The 19,240-nt window shown below is 48.8% G+C and overlaps 1 protein-coding gene across 2 annotated transcripts; it reads left to right on the top strand.

The window, feature by feature from the left end:
* The first annotated feature begins 537 nt into the window (after nt 1-537).
* TMPRSS6 (transmembrane serine protease 6) lies at nt 538-19,025 on the top strand. Of its 2 annotated transcripts, none has more exons than XM_023935739.2 (18): nt 538-619; nt 2,739-2,893; nt 3,058-3,200; nt 3,387-3,454; nt 4,685-4,869; nt 7,680-7,721; nt 8,552-8,756; nt 9,079-9,215; nt 9,425-9,537; nt 10,004-10,113; nt 11,177-11,322; nt 12,249-12,347; nt 14,281-14,394; nt 14,697-14,813; nt 15,514-15,682; nt 16,076-16,347; nt 17,029-17,165; nt 17,855-19,025. In XM_023935739.2, exons 2-18 carry the CDS (start codon nt 2,746-2,748, stop codon nt 18,011-18,013), a joined length of 2,364 nt encoding a protein of 787 aa, XP_023791507.2. In that variant the 5' UTR covers nt 538-619; nt 2,739-2,745; the 3' UTR covers nt 18,014-19,025. The 2 variants fall into 2 exon arrangements, with proteins under 2 accessions (XP_023791507.2, XP_023791502.2); XM_023935734.2 differs by lacking the exon at nt 538-619 and adding an exon at nt 1,126-1,185.
* The last annotated feature ends 215 nt before the right edge of the window (nt 19,026-19,240 follow it).

The following is a 19,240-nucleotide window of genomic DNA, read 5'->3' as shown; positions in this document are numbered from 1 at the left end:
AAAGCTACATATGAGACTAAAGATGCAGCTTGTCCCTCATTATCTGTGGAAATTCTGGCTCAAAGTAACTTTTAAAAGAGAAATCAGGTCTCAAATCTCTTGAGCAGTTCTGAAAGCATTCCCAGTAAAACACTACAGATTTCTATCTACATTTAATGTTTATCTACTAGAATTCAACATGAGGCAACTACAGCAATGGCTTTGGTCTTCATGCAGTCCCAGACTAAACCTGGTTTAGTGGCAGAGATGAAAAATATCTATCCCTGCCCGGCTGCCAAAATGAGCCCAAGTGAGCCCTGGCCCAAATGAGCTCAACCCCAGGTGGATGTCACTGGCTGGAGCTCAGCCCTGGGTCAGGAGTCACCCATTTATTGACAGAATAACTCTGTTTACTCTGCTCTAGCTGTCTCTGCTTTCTGTGAAAAACAAAGGGGCACATACAGACCTGCAGGACTGTTAGCAGAAGGTCACGTAGGAAAAGTAGCAGAGGAGGACCAGGGGCTGGAAGAAAAGCAGATGCTGCAGGGAGGTGTGAGTGGCGGTGCAGCAGAGTGTGGGGAGCCCAGTGTCAGGAGGCTGGGCAGCAAGAATCACAAGAAGGCAAGAGGGGGTCTCTGAGGTTGGTGCTGAGTGGCACTGTGCTTTGCTTTCATCTGCATGAACGCTGTGGTAACCAGACGGGCTTTCTACTGCTGTCTTCCCTCCTTCCAGCCATCTACCCCTGCCAGCCAGCATCTGCTCCATCCCCGTGCTGGGGAGCTCACACCCATGGGACCAAAGGGTGGCTAAGAAATACAGCAGTTGCTCAGCAACTCCCTGTCCCCCGAGGAGAACAGCGTAAGCGATCTGCACCAGCCTCCTGGACTGCTCTTCTCTGCACAGCTAGAGGTGCTCCTACCTTGACTTTTCTCTGGACTTCCCCTGCTCAGCCTGCAGATCTTCTCCTGCTTTAAGCCTCCAAACCCTCCATTTCAGAAAAGGAAAAAAACCATTGTGCAGGGTGCACTTACCCACTGCAGCAGGATGGTGCAGGACAAAGGCCAAGCTGAAGGGACATGGCACTGGGTTATTGATCACTGAGGAGACCTTGAGTTGGGTAAATAGATGTCCTGCTTACTCCCCCACTCCCTGCAGGTGTGAGTTGGGGTGTGGGCCAGGTCTCACAGGCAACAGCAGGCTTTAGAGGTAGGTCTGCAGCTCTGGGGGAAACCCCAGTGCCTGCCACCAAATCTACTAACAAAGAGGCTCTTCTTCTGCTTCCTGCCCTCTCTCCCCTGCCTCTCCATCTGTGGCTGTGTGCTTATGCCTGCTGCTTCTGAAGGGATGCTATGGTAGCAGAGAAGTTCCCTTGCTCTCCTGGGCTACCCAACTCGGCTCCTTGGGGAGGAGATCCTTCCCAGGGGTTGCTGAGAAAGGTGCCCCAGAAGGAGCAAAGGAGGGCAGCCTGTGCTGGGCCTGTTTGTACTGCCTGCCTCTCTGGAAGGGTGTGTTAGAGCAAGTGGATGTGTGACTGCTTGTCCGAGCGTGGGTGTTCACCAGGCTGTCTTTAATGTTCTGGAGTGAGTTACCTGGTGCTTACATTCTGCAAATGTAATGTTGCAAGGCAGCCTGGAGGGCTTGGGACTCCATAACTGGGGGTTAACTGGGATAAAGGTGAGCCCACTCACCTTTATCAAGTGATGCTCAGTTGGCATCCACATGGGCTAAAATGTGCATGAGGCCAGCCACCTCTTCCCTCAGCTGTAGCAAGTCCCTCCCATGCACTCCTCTGCCCATGTTCACATGCACCACTGGGAACAAAGATGACTCACGGACACACAGACAGGACCACAAGCGTTCCACAAGACCTCTGTGTTTTCCTGTGCAGATGCATTCACATGCCTTTGCCCTCCAACTGCAGAAACACAGAAAAAACTTTCAGGACAGGCATGCACTATGTGGTGGCAGAGGAAAGGAGGAGGAAAGTGGGTGTCAAAGCCAGGGGTTAATGCGTCTCTCTTGGGCAACAGCATTTCTTACCCTCAGAGCATGGGGCTGACAGAAGGGAAGCAGTCAGGAAGAAGCAAATGGAGTAGATTTGGGGAAGACAAGGGGCAAAGGAAGACAGAAGGTGTCTCCTGGCACAAGCAGGTGGTGGTGAAGGGCTGAACACTACTCAGGTGCTCTCTTCTGATTAGCTCAGCTATTGAGCCAGTGCCAGCACTGGCTTTGCCTGGGAACACACGGCCTGGTGGGAATGGCAATGTTTGCTTACTTTTAGGGATCAAGATAAAAATGGCACAGCAGGCAAAGTGTAACTTTGGGTTCCCAGGCAGTGGCTGCTTTGTGCAACTTCTGCTCACATTTCAGGTCACTGATTTTCTTCTGCATTGATCTAGATCAATAAAATACCAGCTTTAAAACAATTCCCAGCCTGGGAGGACAACACTTTTGTATTCAGAGAAATTCGTTATTGTACTAATTTGCAGTTTTGACAGAAGCAAACACAGGGAATGCCTTTGAAAACCAAGGGATTTCCAGGAGATGTAGACAAAACAGTGTCCTAGAAGCCTGTCTCCCATTAATTTAGCAGTTTTATCCACATTTGCTTTGAGCAAACCCTTTGATGATTTGCACAGCAATCTCTTGGGGCCATAGATCTTGGGAGAGAGGAAGACAGATTTGGTATAACACCTTCAGAGAGGGTGTAAAGGGAAACAGAAAAACCAACCTGACCCTGGCATGCTGCGTCACCATAGGAGCCTGATGGAGGCCGAGGAACAGGAGGAAGACTCCAGCTCCCTCTCAAATGACAAATCAGAGACTAACTCACGTCGCTGCCTCCGCTATGTGCCCCTTGGGATAGCCTTTCTTGTGCTGGCTGGAGCTGCTGCAGCAACCTGGTATTTCCTAGGTAAAAATTCACGTGTTTTCCCCCCCAGCAGGAGCTGGGAGGGGTGGGTAGACAAAGCAATGCCCAGCCCAAAGCACATTAGTGACTCTGGGTGGTCTTTAGACAGTCATACACAGGGGTAACCCCCTCTTTCCTACGTGTTGCTAAGTGTCTTCTCTTGGCAGACTACAGACCATGGCACCTGGAGCCATCCATCCTGCAGTTTTACTGTGGCAGCCTCCAGGTCCTGAACCGCCGGTACTCCCCAGACCTTGGGCAGGTGGAGTCCAGAGCCTTCTGGGTGGAGTCAGCTAAGCTCCAGAACATGGTGAGGGCAGTTCCATGAACAGAGCCAGCCCTGAGGCTGCTCAGGGAGTAGAATGAGGAAGGGGTCAGGCACCCCCATGCAAGGGCAGGCTTGCATGCAGGTGGGCCTGCACAGCACGAGGGATGAAAGATCAGATCAGCCACCGCAACATTGCACTGTAATTATCAGACAATGTTCTCGTTGCAGCTGAAGGAACTGATTAGTGCCACAGAGCTGGGTCGGTACTACAACTCGAGCACGGTGTATGCCTTTGGGTGAGTAGCACCTGCAGCATATTTGCTTGCTCCTGTGTAAAGCTTCCAGTAAATTGTACTCTGGTTTCACTGAAATCTGCCCATGACAAACTTCTGCAGTCCCTGCCATGACCTCCAGACTAGGCTGGACAGTCCAGATTCAGAATGGTTCCAGCATAACAGAGCTGGGGATATTTTGATGTTTCTGTTGATCCCAGGTCATGATGAAAAGCCAAAACTGAGAAAATTTTCAGAGGCAAAAGTTCAAGAGAATAAAAAAAAACAAAAAAAAAAAACCCATTGGGAAGAGATAAAAAAAAAAATAAATTGTCTTGGCATTGTCAGTAGAAACTAAGCAGCTGGAAATAAATTTTTCTAATTCAAGAAAGCAATTTTATGGCCTGACTCTAGGCACCAGAAGGGAGAGGCCAGAATGCACCATGGAAAAGTTATTCCCGCCAAGAAGCCTGGACCCCCTGGGAACAGGATAACAGTGGAATGGGACAGATGTGGGACTACAGCTTTGCAGGTCTTAACAGTAGAAGAGGATAGCAGAAATAATTTTCAGAGTGATGGTCATTTGCTTCTGATTTTTTTTTCCTATGGAAAACCACACCCCAAATTTGTCCTTCATCTAAGGAACATTCCAGCTTGGATGTAACTCCATTTTCAACTGGGGAAAGAAATGTTTCTCTTGCACATCTTCCTCTAGCCTTTTACTGAACAATGATATGTTTCAACATCTCCTTGCCCTCTCCCAGCCAGTTTTCTCTAGCAGCTGGTTGAACAGAACTTTCCCAGGCACAGCCTCCTGCAGCTTTAATGGGTTGTGGTAAGGTACCTGGTCATAAATCATCCACTTGTCACCACTGGGAGATGAGACTGAGCTTCTCTTTTCAACCCCTGGTCAGTAGTACCCAAAGGTCATTTCTACTTGAAATGAGACTACTCATTAGACTAATCTTGATTAATTATCACATTAATTTGAGCTCATATGGTCATCACTGGAGCAGATGGCATGGAAAGGCTTCTTCCCACAAAGCACGGAGCACTGACGCACACCATGGATATTGCAACTCTCTTGCCTCACTCAGAGAGGTTCCTCTGGGTCTCAGCAGCAGAGCTGGAAAATCTACACAGATATGTCTGATTTGTGGAAAAATAGTGGGGAGGGTAATTCCCCAGGGTTTGTCTCTCCAGTAATTCTGGAGATGAAGAGCAAGAATATTTTACATGCTATTTCTCTGTTAGGGAGGGAGCTCTGACCTTCTTCTTCTGGTTCACCCTCCAAATCCCTGAGAGTCAGCAGAAGGAGGCAACTGCTGAGAGGGTAAACACAGTGCTCCACCAAGAGCTCGCCACCAGCTTCAACAGCTCGGGCAGCCTGTCCTACCAGACAGAGTACAGGATCAACCCCGACTCCCTGGTTCTCCTGGGTAAGTACCAGCTGCTCAGCTGTGGCCCAAGTAGTCAGAAATGCTCCATGATGTAGAAGGTTAGGAAAAAAGGCCAAGAGTCTATTGAAGGAGACAGAGGAAACCTGAAGAGGATGAGGAAGGTAGTAAGGATCAGGAAATACAATTATGCACATTTTTTCCCTGATAGAGAAGAACTGAAGTTTGATTTTTAAAAAAAAATTAAAAATCCTTCCTTTGAAGGATTAAAATTGTTGGAGATATACCTGACCACAATCAGATAAGTGATTCTTTTTTCACCCATCTGCTTTGGCTTCTGTAGAGCAAGATCTTAGACATGACTTAGATCAGCTCAGCTTGAAAATACCAAGCACTTAGGCTTCCTACTTTCCTTTGGGAGATTATTCCAGACTATTTGATAGAGAGAAAAAAAGCAACATATCTGAGTCACCACTAAGTCTTCCTCTGAGACAAAGCATCATTGTCACTTTGGTTCCTGACATGATTTTAAGGATTATTTATTGTTGCTCACAGCAAAGGTCACAGCCTGTTTAAAAAGCCACCCATAAAAAACTGCTCTAAAGTAGGTGTTAGGTAAGGGACTAGGCACATATATACAGTCAGTGCATACAGGTCCAGTGGAATTTATGTTTTATCTTTGTAATGAGGCTTAACTTGTCAGCCTAGTCTGATCCCCCTTACAGAGTCCCAAATCTCACAGGTGTTAAAATACACTCTGTTTCTTCTCTCCTCTTGCGACTCCTATTTCCTAGTTTCTTTTTCCCATGAGATGTTACATCTCCAAGTTGTTTGCTTTTTCTTTTTCCCTAGGCATGCTATCTTGCATTATTCTAAGATGAAACTTCTTTAATTATATCCTACCCATACTTCCTTTAACTTTTACCCCCACATCTCAGTTGTTCTGTGGGTCATTTTTTGATGCCTGTAAAGAAAATTCAATTTCCTTTAAATTATTTTCACTCCCTCACCCAGATCATAATTGTAAGGTCTTAGTCAAAAGCTGTATTAGCATCTCATCAAGACATCTCCTCCCACAGTTACCATTAGTTCCTTACTTATGATTTGCTTCCAGCATGCCAGACCCTACGCTCAGCCAATTTAAATGAACTTTGTTAAGAAAGATATCACAAGGAAATGTACTAAATCCTTCCAAGTCCGCCCATCTAGCATTTTCCTTTTATTTGTTCACTTCATAATGCAACTCATAAACAAATAGAAATGATGGTGCCATAATTTTAGCTGTTCCCAGTTCCCTCTTAGTTCCTTTGCATCTGTTTCACTGTTCTATTCATTTCAGCAGACCACACTTCTTTCTATTTTGGGCTTAAAACACCAGTTGTAGTTTATCCAGATCCTTCTGCTTTCCCTAGATCTTTTCCTCTCCAGTCAGAAGTACAGTCTGATAACTGAGACAAAAGCCAGAAATTCCTTATACTGCTGAGCCAGGGTGACCGCCAGCCAGTGACTTAACCTCTGGTTTCATTTGCCCTGTACAGTTAGAGTGGGAAAACAGCCAGCTAATAGCAGGTCATTAGCACTTCACTGCTTCCTCACAGACTCTTGCTGGCCTGCTCAGCTCTAAATTTCACTCTGCCTTGAGACACAGAGCTGCAAGCCATTGCCTAGTACAGGAACCTCTCCAGCATCTCCAGTGCTTTATTTGTACTAACAGCCACACTCACCGCAGTACACTGGCTTCCCCCTTCCCCAAAAATCTTTTGGGACTTCCTGTTCCCTACAGGAACTCTGTTTCATTACCTTCAGATAAAAGAGTACTTACTACCAGCTCTGCACAGACTACTCTCTATAGCATGTGAGCTTGCCTAGGAGCCTGCCTCATGCCTGCAGGATACTATTTTCCACAACAACTGTTTCTGCTATGACAAAACCACTCATCTGTCCCCACAGATTTGCTTAGAAGCTACAGAACACCAAAGCCCCAACCTAGGCAAGCCCCCAACAACAACCCTCACTCCCAGCTGACCTCACAGTGCCTTTTATTTTGGCAATTATTCCCAGTAGCACCTGATCTCTGGCTGATTCCGATTCAGCTGGGAGGCTGGAGAAAAGCCCAGCTCTCTTAAAGTGTTATCCACCCTGTGACTGTTTTGCACAGATCTGTAGCCCCTGCTGGTCACTTTCTCTGCAGCTCCCTCCTCTAAAGGTGGACTCTGTAAGGATGTTGAGTAGCTCATCACACAGTGGTCATCAAGAGAGAACTCCTTCTCCACCCTCAGTGACTCCCATATTTTTGGTTGGGCATTTTTTGTGGTGGGACAGCAGATGGTGAAAGCTCTGGGAAGTGGGGTTGTGCCCTGAGATGTGGCTGGCAGAGGAGGGAGATGACTGCCTGAAGCAATGCCCAGCCCTCCTGGGAAGGGGAAGAGGTCCTGGAACAGCATACACCAAAATGGGCGAGGAAAAAAGGCAGAGAAGCCCCTGATGGGCTGGAAAGCAAGAATTAGGGCTGTTGGATTTGGGTCAGGGGCAGACAAATATCCCAGAGAGATGGGTTGGGGAAGGCATGACTGAAACAGGTCCCTGAGAACAGACAGAGAGGTACCTGAAGGATGCCCCATGCTGACGTTGTGAGCTAGTTGCATAAGTGTCCTGGAGTCCATTCAAAAGTTTTCTCCCAAATTTGCTATTTTAAACTACAAATTTTTTTACAAATATTTACAAATTTAAACTAAGTCAATAAGGAAGGAAGGATGGGAATCCTCATCTACTATGCTAGGTTATCAGATTATCTTTTTTATCCAGTTTATATTTTTGTTTATCTTCTTTTATATATATTTTCTTTCTAACAGAATCCAGTGTGAAAGACATAGTAGTGCTGAAATCCACTCTGGGTAGGCTACCTTCTCCTTTCCTTTTGAGTTCATGACTTTATGGGAGGGATTTTCACAGGGGACAGAAAACTTGTTGGCCTCCTGGAGCTGTAAATCCTGGGAAGGGGAGAGTAGGAGCAAGGGAGCACTAGTGCTGCTGCTTGGCCAGATCCAAACTACATGACAGCTATGTACTGGATGGCTCTAGGCAGAGATGTCAGCTGCCAGGGGCAATGCAGCCACCTCAGACTTGTCCTGGTCCTAATGAGAACTGTGAGATAGCTGGGTGTACTGGTACCAGTGCAGATGCAACGTGCTGAGTGGGGTGGGTGTTTCCTGCATGGCTCTGCACTGGATGTGCCTCATTTAGGAGTCTGTTGTCTTGGCAATGTTTAAAGATGCTTTTACTGATTTCAGGCAGTGTTGTAAATTCTCTGTCTGGCAGCTTGCATTAGATGTGCTATTAGAAACTCATCTTTAAACTGATATTTACTGAAAAATCCTGGTGTGAAAGTCTTCTGAAACCTGGAATTCAGATGTGGGAGATCTAAAGCCAGGAAGAGTATGGGGCTGAGAGGAGAAAGAGGTGAAAAAGTAAATAAAGCCAGTGGAAGATAACTGTGCTGTGCTGATATTTAAAGCCTGAGGTAGTATTAGGTTAACCAAGTAAGAGGGGACAGTTCTTAGAGAAACTGGGGCAATGGTACAAAAGGATCAGTGCCACCACAACATACGTAAAAGTAAACCGAGATCACTGGGATGAGTCAGCCTTACCCTAAAAAAGGGCTTACACTGATGTACCAAGTGACAATCCCAGATCTTAATTTCTCTTACAACCACGTCTATTTCAGGTTGCTACAGGTACAGCTATGTCCAGGACGATGACATCCTTAGGCTGGAGGGCCCTGACTACCTGGCCTCCAGTTGTCTTTGGCACCTCCATGGCCTCAAGGGCTACATGATCAAGCTACGCCTGGAGTGGACTCTGCCTGACTGCAGGGACCGCCTGGCAATGTACGACGCAGCGGGGCCCCTGGAGAAACACCTCATCACCTCGTAGGTAGCTCCTGAGCAGGGAGGACATGGTGGGGAAGACAGGCAGGATGGCACAACACGCCACAGCAGGGGAAGGTGTCAGACAACATCAGAGGAGGTTCTCCTTGATGTACAACCTGCCTGCATCAGCTGAAGTCACTGATGTGGGATATCTCGCACCACTGTGCTGCAGGACCTGTCGCTCTTGGCCCTTTGTTTGGTTCAGTCAGTGCCTTACAACTGCTGTGTGTGCATCACACAGATATCCATTGTCTTTCTCATTCTCCTCTTTCATTTGTTTGTTGCTTGCCTCACTCCTATACTTTCATCTCTTTCCCCTGAGGATCTACGGCTGCAGCCGGCAGGAGCCCATCGTGGAAGTCCTTTCATCTGGCCCTGTCATGTCCATTGTGTGGAAGAAAGCCATGTACAGCTACTATGACCCCTTCATCCTCTCAGCCCAGGCAGTGCCCCTCGAAGGTGAGGAAGGCTGGAGGAGAGTGGCTATAGTTACAGGGAGAAGACAGGTTTTCTCCTACAGCATCACAGCTCCTAGAGATCCTGCATCCCTGTTAAGGGCAGAATTCATTCTGCATTGCAAGGGTGGTCGGTAAAAGGCAGGTTACATGGCCTCCCCGGGCTGAGGCTGAGCTGACAGAGAGCAGGGCTTTGAACATCTGTATTTACAGCTTGTGAGGTGAACATAACTCTGCGGGAGAGCCTGGAGCTGCAGGGGAAGATCGGCACCCCACACTACCCCAGCTACTACTCGCCCAACACGCAGTGCACCTGGCACATGATGGTAAGAGCCAGCTCCCACAGGAGCATCCACCCTGTCCTCAAAACACAGGCAGCACTCCGCACATTGCAGGGGGTACAGCCAGGGCTCTCAGTCAGATCTCCATGAGATGCAAGGGTGACAGCCTGCCCAGCCTCCACGTCAGGTGTGTTTCTGAGGGGGAAGAACTCTGATATTGCATACCAGCACAGAGATGCCGTAGCTGAGGAGGAATCTGAAATCTGATCTCCAGAGGAGTTCTTCAAAACAGAACCAGATTTATAGGAATTGATAAGAACTGCCAGGCTTTGACACCAGCAGCAGAGCCACACGTGGCATGGCTCCAGTGTAGAGGGTGCTTCTTTCTGACCTGCAGTGTGGCCAGACATGCCTGGCCTTCACATTTGCTCTGCTCATTTCTGATCTATAGAGTGTGCTGTAACACTCCTAGGAGCCATCTGCCCTCTGCTCTGCACCCCCTTGTCTGCAGGTCCCATCCCTCGACTATGGGGTCACCCTCTGGTTCGATGCCTACGCACTCAGCAGACAGAAGCACGACCTGCCCTGTACCCAAGGCCAATGGATAATTCAGAACAGAAGGTGTGTGGTGGGGTCCTGTTCTCTGTCTCTCACTTCCCACCCGGGATAAAACTGGGATTAAACCTCTGCAGGCCTCTGCTCGCTTCAGCCACCATATGTGAGGAAGAAGAGCCATACGCTGTGGCCACTCTTTGTGCTGGTGTCTCCTGCTTTTCTGCTCGTCTTTTTCACTCTCTCCCCAGTGAACACATTTCTCACAGATTTGCTTTGAGCTACCAACCTGCTTTCTCTCTCTTGCTGTTTGCATCAGGCTTCTTAGTTTTCTCCTGTGTGTGTAACCTTGGTGTCCTCCCACGTCTCCAGTGTTTGCAAATCTGCCTGTCACCACCTCTGCAATATTATCTCTGTGTGCCATTGCCTTGAATCCACCTCCGTACAGATCTTCCCCTTAGCTCCATATCCTCCTGCTTTGACTGCAGCCACTTTCCCTGCAGGACTTCCCACAATTAGCACCTGTGTGTTGCTGGGGCTACTGCTCACCACTGCCTCAGTGCGAAGGATGGAGACCTGTTGTGCTCCCATCTCCTCAGAGCAGGCTCTGAGATAGATGGACCTACAGCTTTTGGTTTTCCTCTCACTTAATGCAAAATTGCCTGTTTCCCTCCAAAACCTCCCCCGACCCACCTCATTAGTGCCTTCTCCATGGTTCCTGTAGAGGTAACTTGTCTTCCTATGAAGGATCTTATCCAGACCTTATGTTACCCTGGCTTTGGATTTCCACTTTTCCTCTCCCTGCCTTCCTCTCTTAAACTGTCAGTGCCACAATTTCTACAACATGGCTTCTTCAGGAAGGTGATGAAGGAGAATCTTCTTTCACTGTAAGAACTGAACTGCATTGCATGGCCTGATCTCAGTGCTGGCCAGAAAGTGGGAAATGTCCAAAGATAGGAGGGTCCCTCTGGACTCTGTATCTCATGCATACTGAAGGCATTTTGTATTCCTGGTTTGCCTGCAGCACCCAGTCTGTGTGACCCCTTTCCCACCCCAGCCCCACCGAGCCCCCTTGCCCTGCTTTGTCTCCTGCCTCCCTGTCCAATCCACCTCGCCTGTGTTTGCCCCTCAGGTTGTGTGGCCTGCGGACCCTGCAAGCATACGCTGAGAGGATCCCAGTCACATCTTCTGCTGACATCACCATCACCTTCACCTCCCAGATCTCCTTAACCGGCCCTGGCGTACAGGCAGCTTACAGCCTGTACAAGCAATCTGACCGTAAGCTCAGGTTCTTCCCTGCTCCTCAGTGGGGGGACCAGCAGCCCCTCTGCACTTGGCTTGTGCTGGGAGAAACACAAGGCATGGCCTGGGAGCCCTAGGTTCCATCCACCCTTCAGGAAGATTCTCACAAATCAGTGATGCACCAGTGATGCCCCTAAAAGAGGAGGAAATTATGTGCAAAGCTGCTCCTGCACATCTGGCCCTGCCTCTTGTGGCCAGAGCTTCCATGCAACAAAACCCAAGGGCATAAAATTGCCTAAAACCTTACCCTGATGGCAGGATCCCAAACTGGCCTTGGGAATTCAATGAGAAAGCACCTTGGCTTGATGCAACACTTGTTTTGATTACAAGATCTCTTAGAGAGAGCTGTTTCCTGCTCACCTTGGAATCCGTGCAAACAAGAGATAAATAAAGCTGCACACAAATACACACATATGCAAATGCCACCCACAGTCTGTCTGTCCGAGGTTTCACCATCTCCCTCCTAAAGGGTGCCAGTAATGCACACCAGTCTCTGAATATGTGCACTTGTCAACGTGTCTAACAAGAACCCCTTCAAGGTCCTACGTAAGTTTTGGCAACAACTCCGAAGAGCCTGTTTCAGCTTTCCCATGGCATTCAGGAAACATGAAACAGCAGTGATCCCGATGTATGGAGTGCCAGACAGGTCCTGGATGGTGCCCATTGTACAGTGCAAAACAGGGAAAGCCCTCTTTCCCCTGGTGCATAGCCTGGCTCCATATGCCTGTGTTAAGAGCAGATGACATGGCAGATTTTGGGGGGCGCAGTGAGTGCTGCCAGCATGCTGCAGCAGCGCTCGTGTGGTCAGGAGAGTGTGCAGTTCCACCTTTTCAAGCCATGGTGCTCTGCTGCCAGGAGGTTTCCAGTCATTCAAGACTAATTACTCTCTTTTGGTTTCACAGCCTGTCCTGGGGAGTTTCTGTGTTTGGTGAACGGTTTGTGTGTCCCAGCCTGTGACGGGATCAAAGATTGCCCCAATGGGCTGGATGAGAGAAACTGTGGTGAGTGATTTCTTCTCCCCACTGGTCCCTGGTCTCAGCAAGACACAGCCCCTCACTCCTCTGAAGGTAGGGAGAGATGGAGAGGACTTGGTCGGCCAAGGCACAGCCTTGTACCTCAACTTCAGAAGCTTAAACCTCTGTGCCCTTTGAAGTCTCATCCCACTGCTGTAGGGCTTCAGCCTGCTCTGGAAAGAGCAGTAATGCTTCTGGCACCTGTCACAGCACAGCCTTCCCGGGACAGTCCCCTAGTAGCTAAAAGCACCAAGAGTTCCAAGCAGCCTGAAAGAAACCCCCTACCAAGCTGCCCCCACCTTGCCCTGTTTTCCTCCCACCCAGGGTCTGCAACCAGCCTCAGCCCTGGCCTACAGCCCCCTCTGCTGTCACAGCACTCAGCATCCCCCTCACTTCCCCAAGCCCACCCGCTGCCCTTCTCTCTCCTCTTCCCCCAGGCCATTTGTACACTTCATCTGTACAGATCCTCACTCATGCATTTTGCCCCAGTTTGGGAGCATCAAAGTCCATGATCAGCCTCAGTCGGTTCTTCATGGCAAAAGCAGTTAGTGCTGACACAGGCTCCATCCTTACCATCTCAGAACCCCTGCAGAGCCCCATTCTCATAGGAACAACAATTCAGGCTTAGACATGACACCTAATTCATCTATTCTCTCATCTCTGGTGTGATTTGGGGCTCATCATATTGCTGCCACCACTAACTTTTCATTAGTTGTTTCCTACAGATGTTTTTTTAACACGTAAAGAACCCTGAACCACTAGAGAGAGTGGCCAATTTTGAAAGATTCAGAGGAAAAGTCTAAAGTCAAAGAAAAGAGGAATCTTTCTATGGAAGCTTAAATTCAGTGCTAGAAATGTGAGAGCTCACATAAGACTGCCCAAATTGGGTTTTGCTTTGTCTGTAGTGTTGCTGACAATGTCCTCTGTCCCATCATCCAGCTATCTTACATCAGGGTTTGCATGCTTCCCTCCTGTAGACATGGACACATTTGAATCCTTATGAATATCTAATCCTTTCTTGAATCCCTGTATCTCCTTGGCCCCAGGGGTATCATGTCATTCAGTTCCACAGGCTGACACAGACCAAGACTGACAGAAAACCCCACGCTTTCTCAGTGTTTTCCAACATTGCTTTATATTTGAAAAAGAAGAGAAACGTTATTATTTCCTTCCTTTCTTATACTCTTGCCACTAGTGTATCTCTGATTATTCATTCTGTGTTGGTATGGAACAATCCCTGTCTTTAAAATCAAAGTTCAAGTTGCCTCAGACCTTCATGCACCTTTAGTCATCTAGAAGTTTCTAGATGCTATTAATGACGAAATTATAGTCACTGCAGTAGGAAAATGGTACACAAAAACACAACAAGTTCCTGATATGAAAATCTGTGAACAGAAGTCAAACTCTTTGTGGACAGGCAGCTTAGACCCATCTCCATCCTCCAGTGTCCACCAGAACTCATGGACATTGCAGAATCCTTTGTTGTTCAGGACTCAGCGGCAAGGGGAAGTGCTGGTCTCTGCGAAACAGTGACCCATGAGCTGGGGTTACATCAAGGCAGGTGGAACAGTGACCTCACCAGACAGAATGCAGTCCTACAAAACCCTAACAAGGCAAGCAGACCAGGACTGGTGGTGGTAAGTGAGGAGTCTTGGACCTCACAGCAAGTACATAGTGCTGAGGCAGGTCTGAGGAGGCCAAGACAAGAAAAGTTAAGTCAGCAACAGCAAAGTGTAAGACAGGGTGCAGGCACACCTACAATGCAGATGAGGAAAAAGCTGAACAGCTGCACTATACCAGAGTTGGTCTTAAGCACAGCTTATGAGGTGGGGGAAGAGGCTGTAGAGACTGCAGGATTTATGACCCTGTCCTCACACCTTGTCTTGCATGCCTGATTCCCATGAGCTTCCCTCCTGAGCAGTGTGCCCTGCAAAGTTCCAGTGCCGTGAGGACAGCACTTGCATCGAGTTCAGCAGGGTCTGCAACCAGAAGCTGGACTGTGTCAACGGGAGTGATGAAGAACACTGCAGTGGAGGTAGGGAGGAGACAGTGCTGGGATGACAAATGCCCACCCATGTGCTTGAACCAAGGCTGTCTGTAGAGTGCTTTCCACATGTGACATACGGGCACCATCTGGGAGTTAACTCACCCAGCCTCCTCACAATGTTTGTGAGTTGTTTATTTGTTCAGGAAATTCCCTGTCATCATGGAATGATAAGGGGAACTTATGGAGTTCCCCTAAGCTCTCTGCTGCCCTTTCTCCTCATTTAAAGGGCTTCAGGCTGTATCTACAACCTGCTGCCCTCTCTCAGCTTTGGCTTTCCTTCCTTTTTGCAGGGGTCCCCTGCGGTCCTTTCACCTACCGCTGTGAAGATGGGACCTGTGTGAAGAAACCCAACCCCCTGTGTGACACCACTGCAGACTGCAAGGACCTGTCTGATGAGAATCACTGTGGTGAGGAAACAATCAGCCACACATCAGCCAGCCAGGTTCAGGATGACACGTAGCTGCAAGTTGCCCCGTTTTCTCCCACCAACCAGAATAAGCACCCACCCTCCCTTGTTCCACCACCTTCTCCCCACCTCAGTCCCACAGTACCAGTGGCCCTGCTCCATCCTGCAGTGGCAGGGACAGCAACAACTAGCCAGTTCTGTGCTGAGTGTGAGCAGGCACTTGCTCTTTGGACAGCTGCTCCCTGCCTCCTTCAGGCAGAGGCATCAGGCCAGACAGACATGTCTCACAGGCCAGGTTCAACCCGCAGGCCGCCTGTTTGACCACTCTGTCAGCTTATGTGCCGTTGTACAAGGCTCCAGCCAGAAAAATCACCCATGTCTGCATGGCCACTGGCAGGGAGAGAGTTAATGTTTTGATTTCCCTACTTGGTTTTTTTTTTTCTGGAGCCTCAGTAGGCACTGAAAGGCACAGCAGTTAGCACAATCAGCATGTTGCCCCAAAGGCATCCCCAAGCTGCAGCTGAAGGTGAGGAATGCTGAGAGGGAGTGCTCACTAGACTGTCCTGGGCAGTACATAAAGCCTAGGTAAGACAAGAAATTAGAGGTCAAACTCTTCAGTCAACTAAGTAGGAAAGGAAGGGCAGGCACGGTCTCTCATGTTCCCTTTCTTCCCTGAAGTACCTGCTGTGTCTCCTCCTCAGACTGCGGAATGCAAGCCCCTCTCAGCAGGATTGTGGGTGGTATGAATTCTGTGGAAGGGGAATGGCCATGGCAGGCCAGCCTGCAAGTTCGGGGCCGCCACATTTGTGGGGGAACACTCATTGCTGACCGCTGGGTGGTCTCAGCTGCGCACTGCTTCCAGGATGAGAGGTAAATGGAGAGGGGAGGTGCTGGATAGAAAGATTAGCATTGCTTTCCATGTCATCCCTGACTGGAGGCTTCTCTGACTGATGAAAATGTCATGGGGCAGCTGCACCCCTCCTCTGGCACCTCAGCCATGTTTGGAACTGAAGAAAGGGGTACGGATACATGCAGTATTAGCTGGGGGTGTGTGCAGGGGAAAAGGGGCAATCCTGGGATTGACAGAGCAGCTTTGAGGGGGCAGTGATAGCAGAAGATGCTGCACAGCTCCACCTTTGTTTTGGCTCTGTGTTGTCCCCACGCTGTCAGAACGACGGAGATGTCAGCATGTGCTAGGATGGGTGTAGCACTGCCAGCAAGGAGTGCCCTTTGTGTCCCATGCTCCTCTGCTGCATCCTACAGGCTGGCCTCCCCCTCCATCTGGACCGTGTACTTGGGCAAATACTTGCAAAATGCCACCGGCCATACAGAGGTGTCCTTCAAGGTTATCCATCTCTTCCTCCACCCTTATTACGAGGAGGACAGCCATGATTATGATGTGGCCCTGCTCCAGCTGGATCATCCGGTGATCATCTCGCCCTTAATCCAGCCCATCTGCTTGCCTGCTCCTTCTCACATCTTTGAGCCCGGCCTTCATTGCTGGATCACTGGCTGGGGAGCCCTGAAGGAAGGTGGTAGGTTCAAGGTCTCTTGGTAGCCTACTGCAGCAGTGCTGAGGCAGAAACATAGGGTCAGATGTGTCATAGGCAGAACAGACTTCTATTAATGCCAAAACATTGTGCTTCCTTCACTCCTTCTGATTTTGGGTAATAGGTTGACCAAAGTTACTTGTCAAGTGCCCTGAAACCTCATATGGAGAGGCAGGCATGGCAGTGTGGTAATCTGTATGGGGACAGCGTGTGTTTCTTCGTCCAAAGACTAGAACAGCCCTTCAGGTCAGCTTAGTGCCTTCACCCACTCACAGACTTGTTCAAGCTGCTTCCTAATTGGAAACACTCAGCAGACTATACAGAACTGGACACTCCTGGTTTGTACTCTTAGGCACAAGAGCTTAACATCTATTTCAGTGAGAAACAAACCCAAAACTCTGACAACCCAGAGGTTTTCCCAGAGCAGAATACTCCTTGTCCCAAAAGCTGAAGTGCCCACAACATATCCCTGTAGGGAAAGGAATGAAGGGGAATTTTACGCCTTCCAAGCAGAAAAAGTGCTCTGATGAAAGTCAGAGACTGTAATGCCAGTGGAGAGCAGAACAGAAATTCCAATGGCAGGTTTCAGCATGAAGTGAGGTAGGCGTGGGCTAGGGGAAGTTCCACCATAGCTCACCTGTGCTCTTTTGGTGCTCTGCTTTTCAGGGCACATCAGCAATGTTCTGCAGAAGGTGGACGTGCAGCTCATCCAGCAGAACATCTGCAGCGAGGCTTATCACTACATGATTACTCCCAGGATGCTGTGTGCTGGGTACTACCAGGGAAAGAAGGATGCCTGCCAGGTGAAAGAGGAGTTGTGGGATCAGGGTTGACTGCCAGTGGTGGAATGTATCCCAAGTCTCACAAATGCAACCCACAGCCTGAAATGAGGGGGGAAAGACCATATAAGGTCACTTTCCCAACACTTCCTCTAAGTGGCCAACAGCTCTAATGACCACTTCTTCCCAGCACCCTTGCCTTACACAGGATCCAAATACAGTTAAATTATCCTTTTCTCACTTCAGCCCATTCTCCACTCTACCTCCCACTTTCAAGTCAGGTGACTACATCAGTCTCTTACACCCTCAGCCTCTTTAGCACCTGTCATACACAGTAACCTGTCTCTTCCTCCACTGCTATCAATCTCAAGGAATTCCTCTCTGCCATCCCTCATGGGAACCATTGGAATTGTTAAATTCCAGCAAGCTTCCTTGCTTGCCACATATTTGGAAATGCCATATGGACCAGGAGGAATCAGTAGAGCAATCAGCTTTTTGGGACCTGGCTGAGGGGGAGGAATTTGCATGATGAAGAAGTAACTGAGTCAGATGTTTGCACTGGAGACTGTTTTTGACATCTGCCTAAGGTACAAGGAATGTTGCAGATGTCCCAAGCATGAGTTGAGGGGATCCAGGAATCTGTATACAGAGAGGCTCAAAGCAACAGAAGCTGATGGACCACCATCACTTCATTTTACTTTTATTTTTTCTAGGGTGATTCTGGAGGTCCACTGGCCTGCAAAGAACCCAGTGGCAGATGGTTTCTGGCTGGTCTGGTCAGCTGGGGAATGGGATGTGCACGTGCAAACCACTATGGAGTATACACCAGGATCACTCAAGTGCTGGGCTGGATGAACCAAACCATGAGCTGAGAAAAGTGCATCTCTCTATCTCTGTACATCATCTGATGTATCCCCATCACACCTACACTCACATGGTACTCATTCCTGATCTTGCTCACTTGCCTCTCAGAGAGAGTGTGGGATGTTGTCAGACCCAGGATGCTCTTCTGAACAGGGTAAAAAAGGCTGCTGCAGGGATTGTAGAGAAAAGTAGGCAGACCCTCTTCCCCGTTAGTGCTTCCCAGGGAGCATCCCAAGGGGTTTTTTTGGCCATCCATCCAAAAGCGGGGAGAAGAGAGGCAGGTGAGGGAGTTGGGGGGCGATGACATGAAACACAGCAATAGTCCCAAGCTGATGGTTTCTGAGAAGAGGAATAAGGGGAGCTGAACTTTCCATGAACCATGTGATTCAGCCACAGTCTTATGCTGGAACATTTGCTGAAAGAAAATGTGACTGATGTAGTTAGAGATTCCAGTAACTGTGAAATCAATCTGCCTCCCTCTTCCTTCCTGCTGCTTATCCTTCATCCCCCTTCCCCTCCCATCACTCCTCCTCTTCCATCTCCCTAATTGCTTCTTTTCTTAGCTGGCGTGTGCTGTTCAGTTGCTGTTCAGCTCAGCCAGGCAACTCTTCACGTCTCACTGACTCCCAGGCATGAGTCCAGCATCGCACCCCCAAGCACGTGTCCTGCCTCCCTGCTGGAGCAGCACCCAGCCTCCACTGCTGCACTTCCCCCAGTAAAAATGCTGGAGCAGACTCCCATCCCCTTCCCTCAGCCCTTCTAAATACCTTTAACATCAGGGTGTCTCAAGCTCTTCCATCTCCTATCTCAGGTAATCCAGGAGGTGAAGGAGAAGGCTTCAGGGCACAGGGCTTAAACTGCAACTGCTGTGGTTTGATTTTTTAACTAAAGATATACGTGTGTGTATGTTTGTGTGTGTGTGTGTGTGTGTGTAATAATGGGCACTCTCTGGAATCAGAAATAAAATTGAGGATTTTTTTGGCTCTTGTTTGCCTCACCCTGCTAAAAATTATCTTGAGGTTTGTATGTTTTTGACCAAACTCCAGTCCTGACACTGGCAAATGGCAAGAGTTTCCACAACCCTGCCCACCTCCCCTCCCACCCCAGATGTCCCTGGAGTAAACACATTCACTAGACAGGTGGTCCTCACTAATTGTTATGATTCAGGACCTGCAAACCTGCTCTGTAGCCCAGCTGCCTGCAGTGGGGATGCAGCACAGACACAGTGGGAAGCA

This window comes from Cyanistes caeruleus, chromosome 4 (assembly GCF_971803275.1).
Source record: "Cyanistes caeruleus chromosome 4, bCyaCae1.hap1.1, whole genome shotgun sequence".
Classification (NCBI taxonomy): Eukaryota; Metazoa; Chordata; class Aves; order Passeriformes; family Paridae; genus Cyanistes; species Cyanistes caeruleus.
The sequence above is the reverse complement of the archived record's forward strand: the minus strand, read 5'-3'. Positions and strand labels throughout refer to the sequence as shown.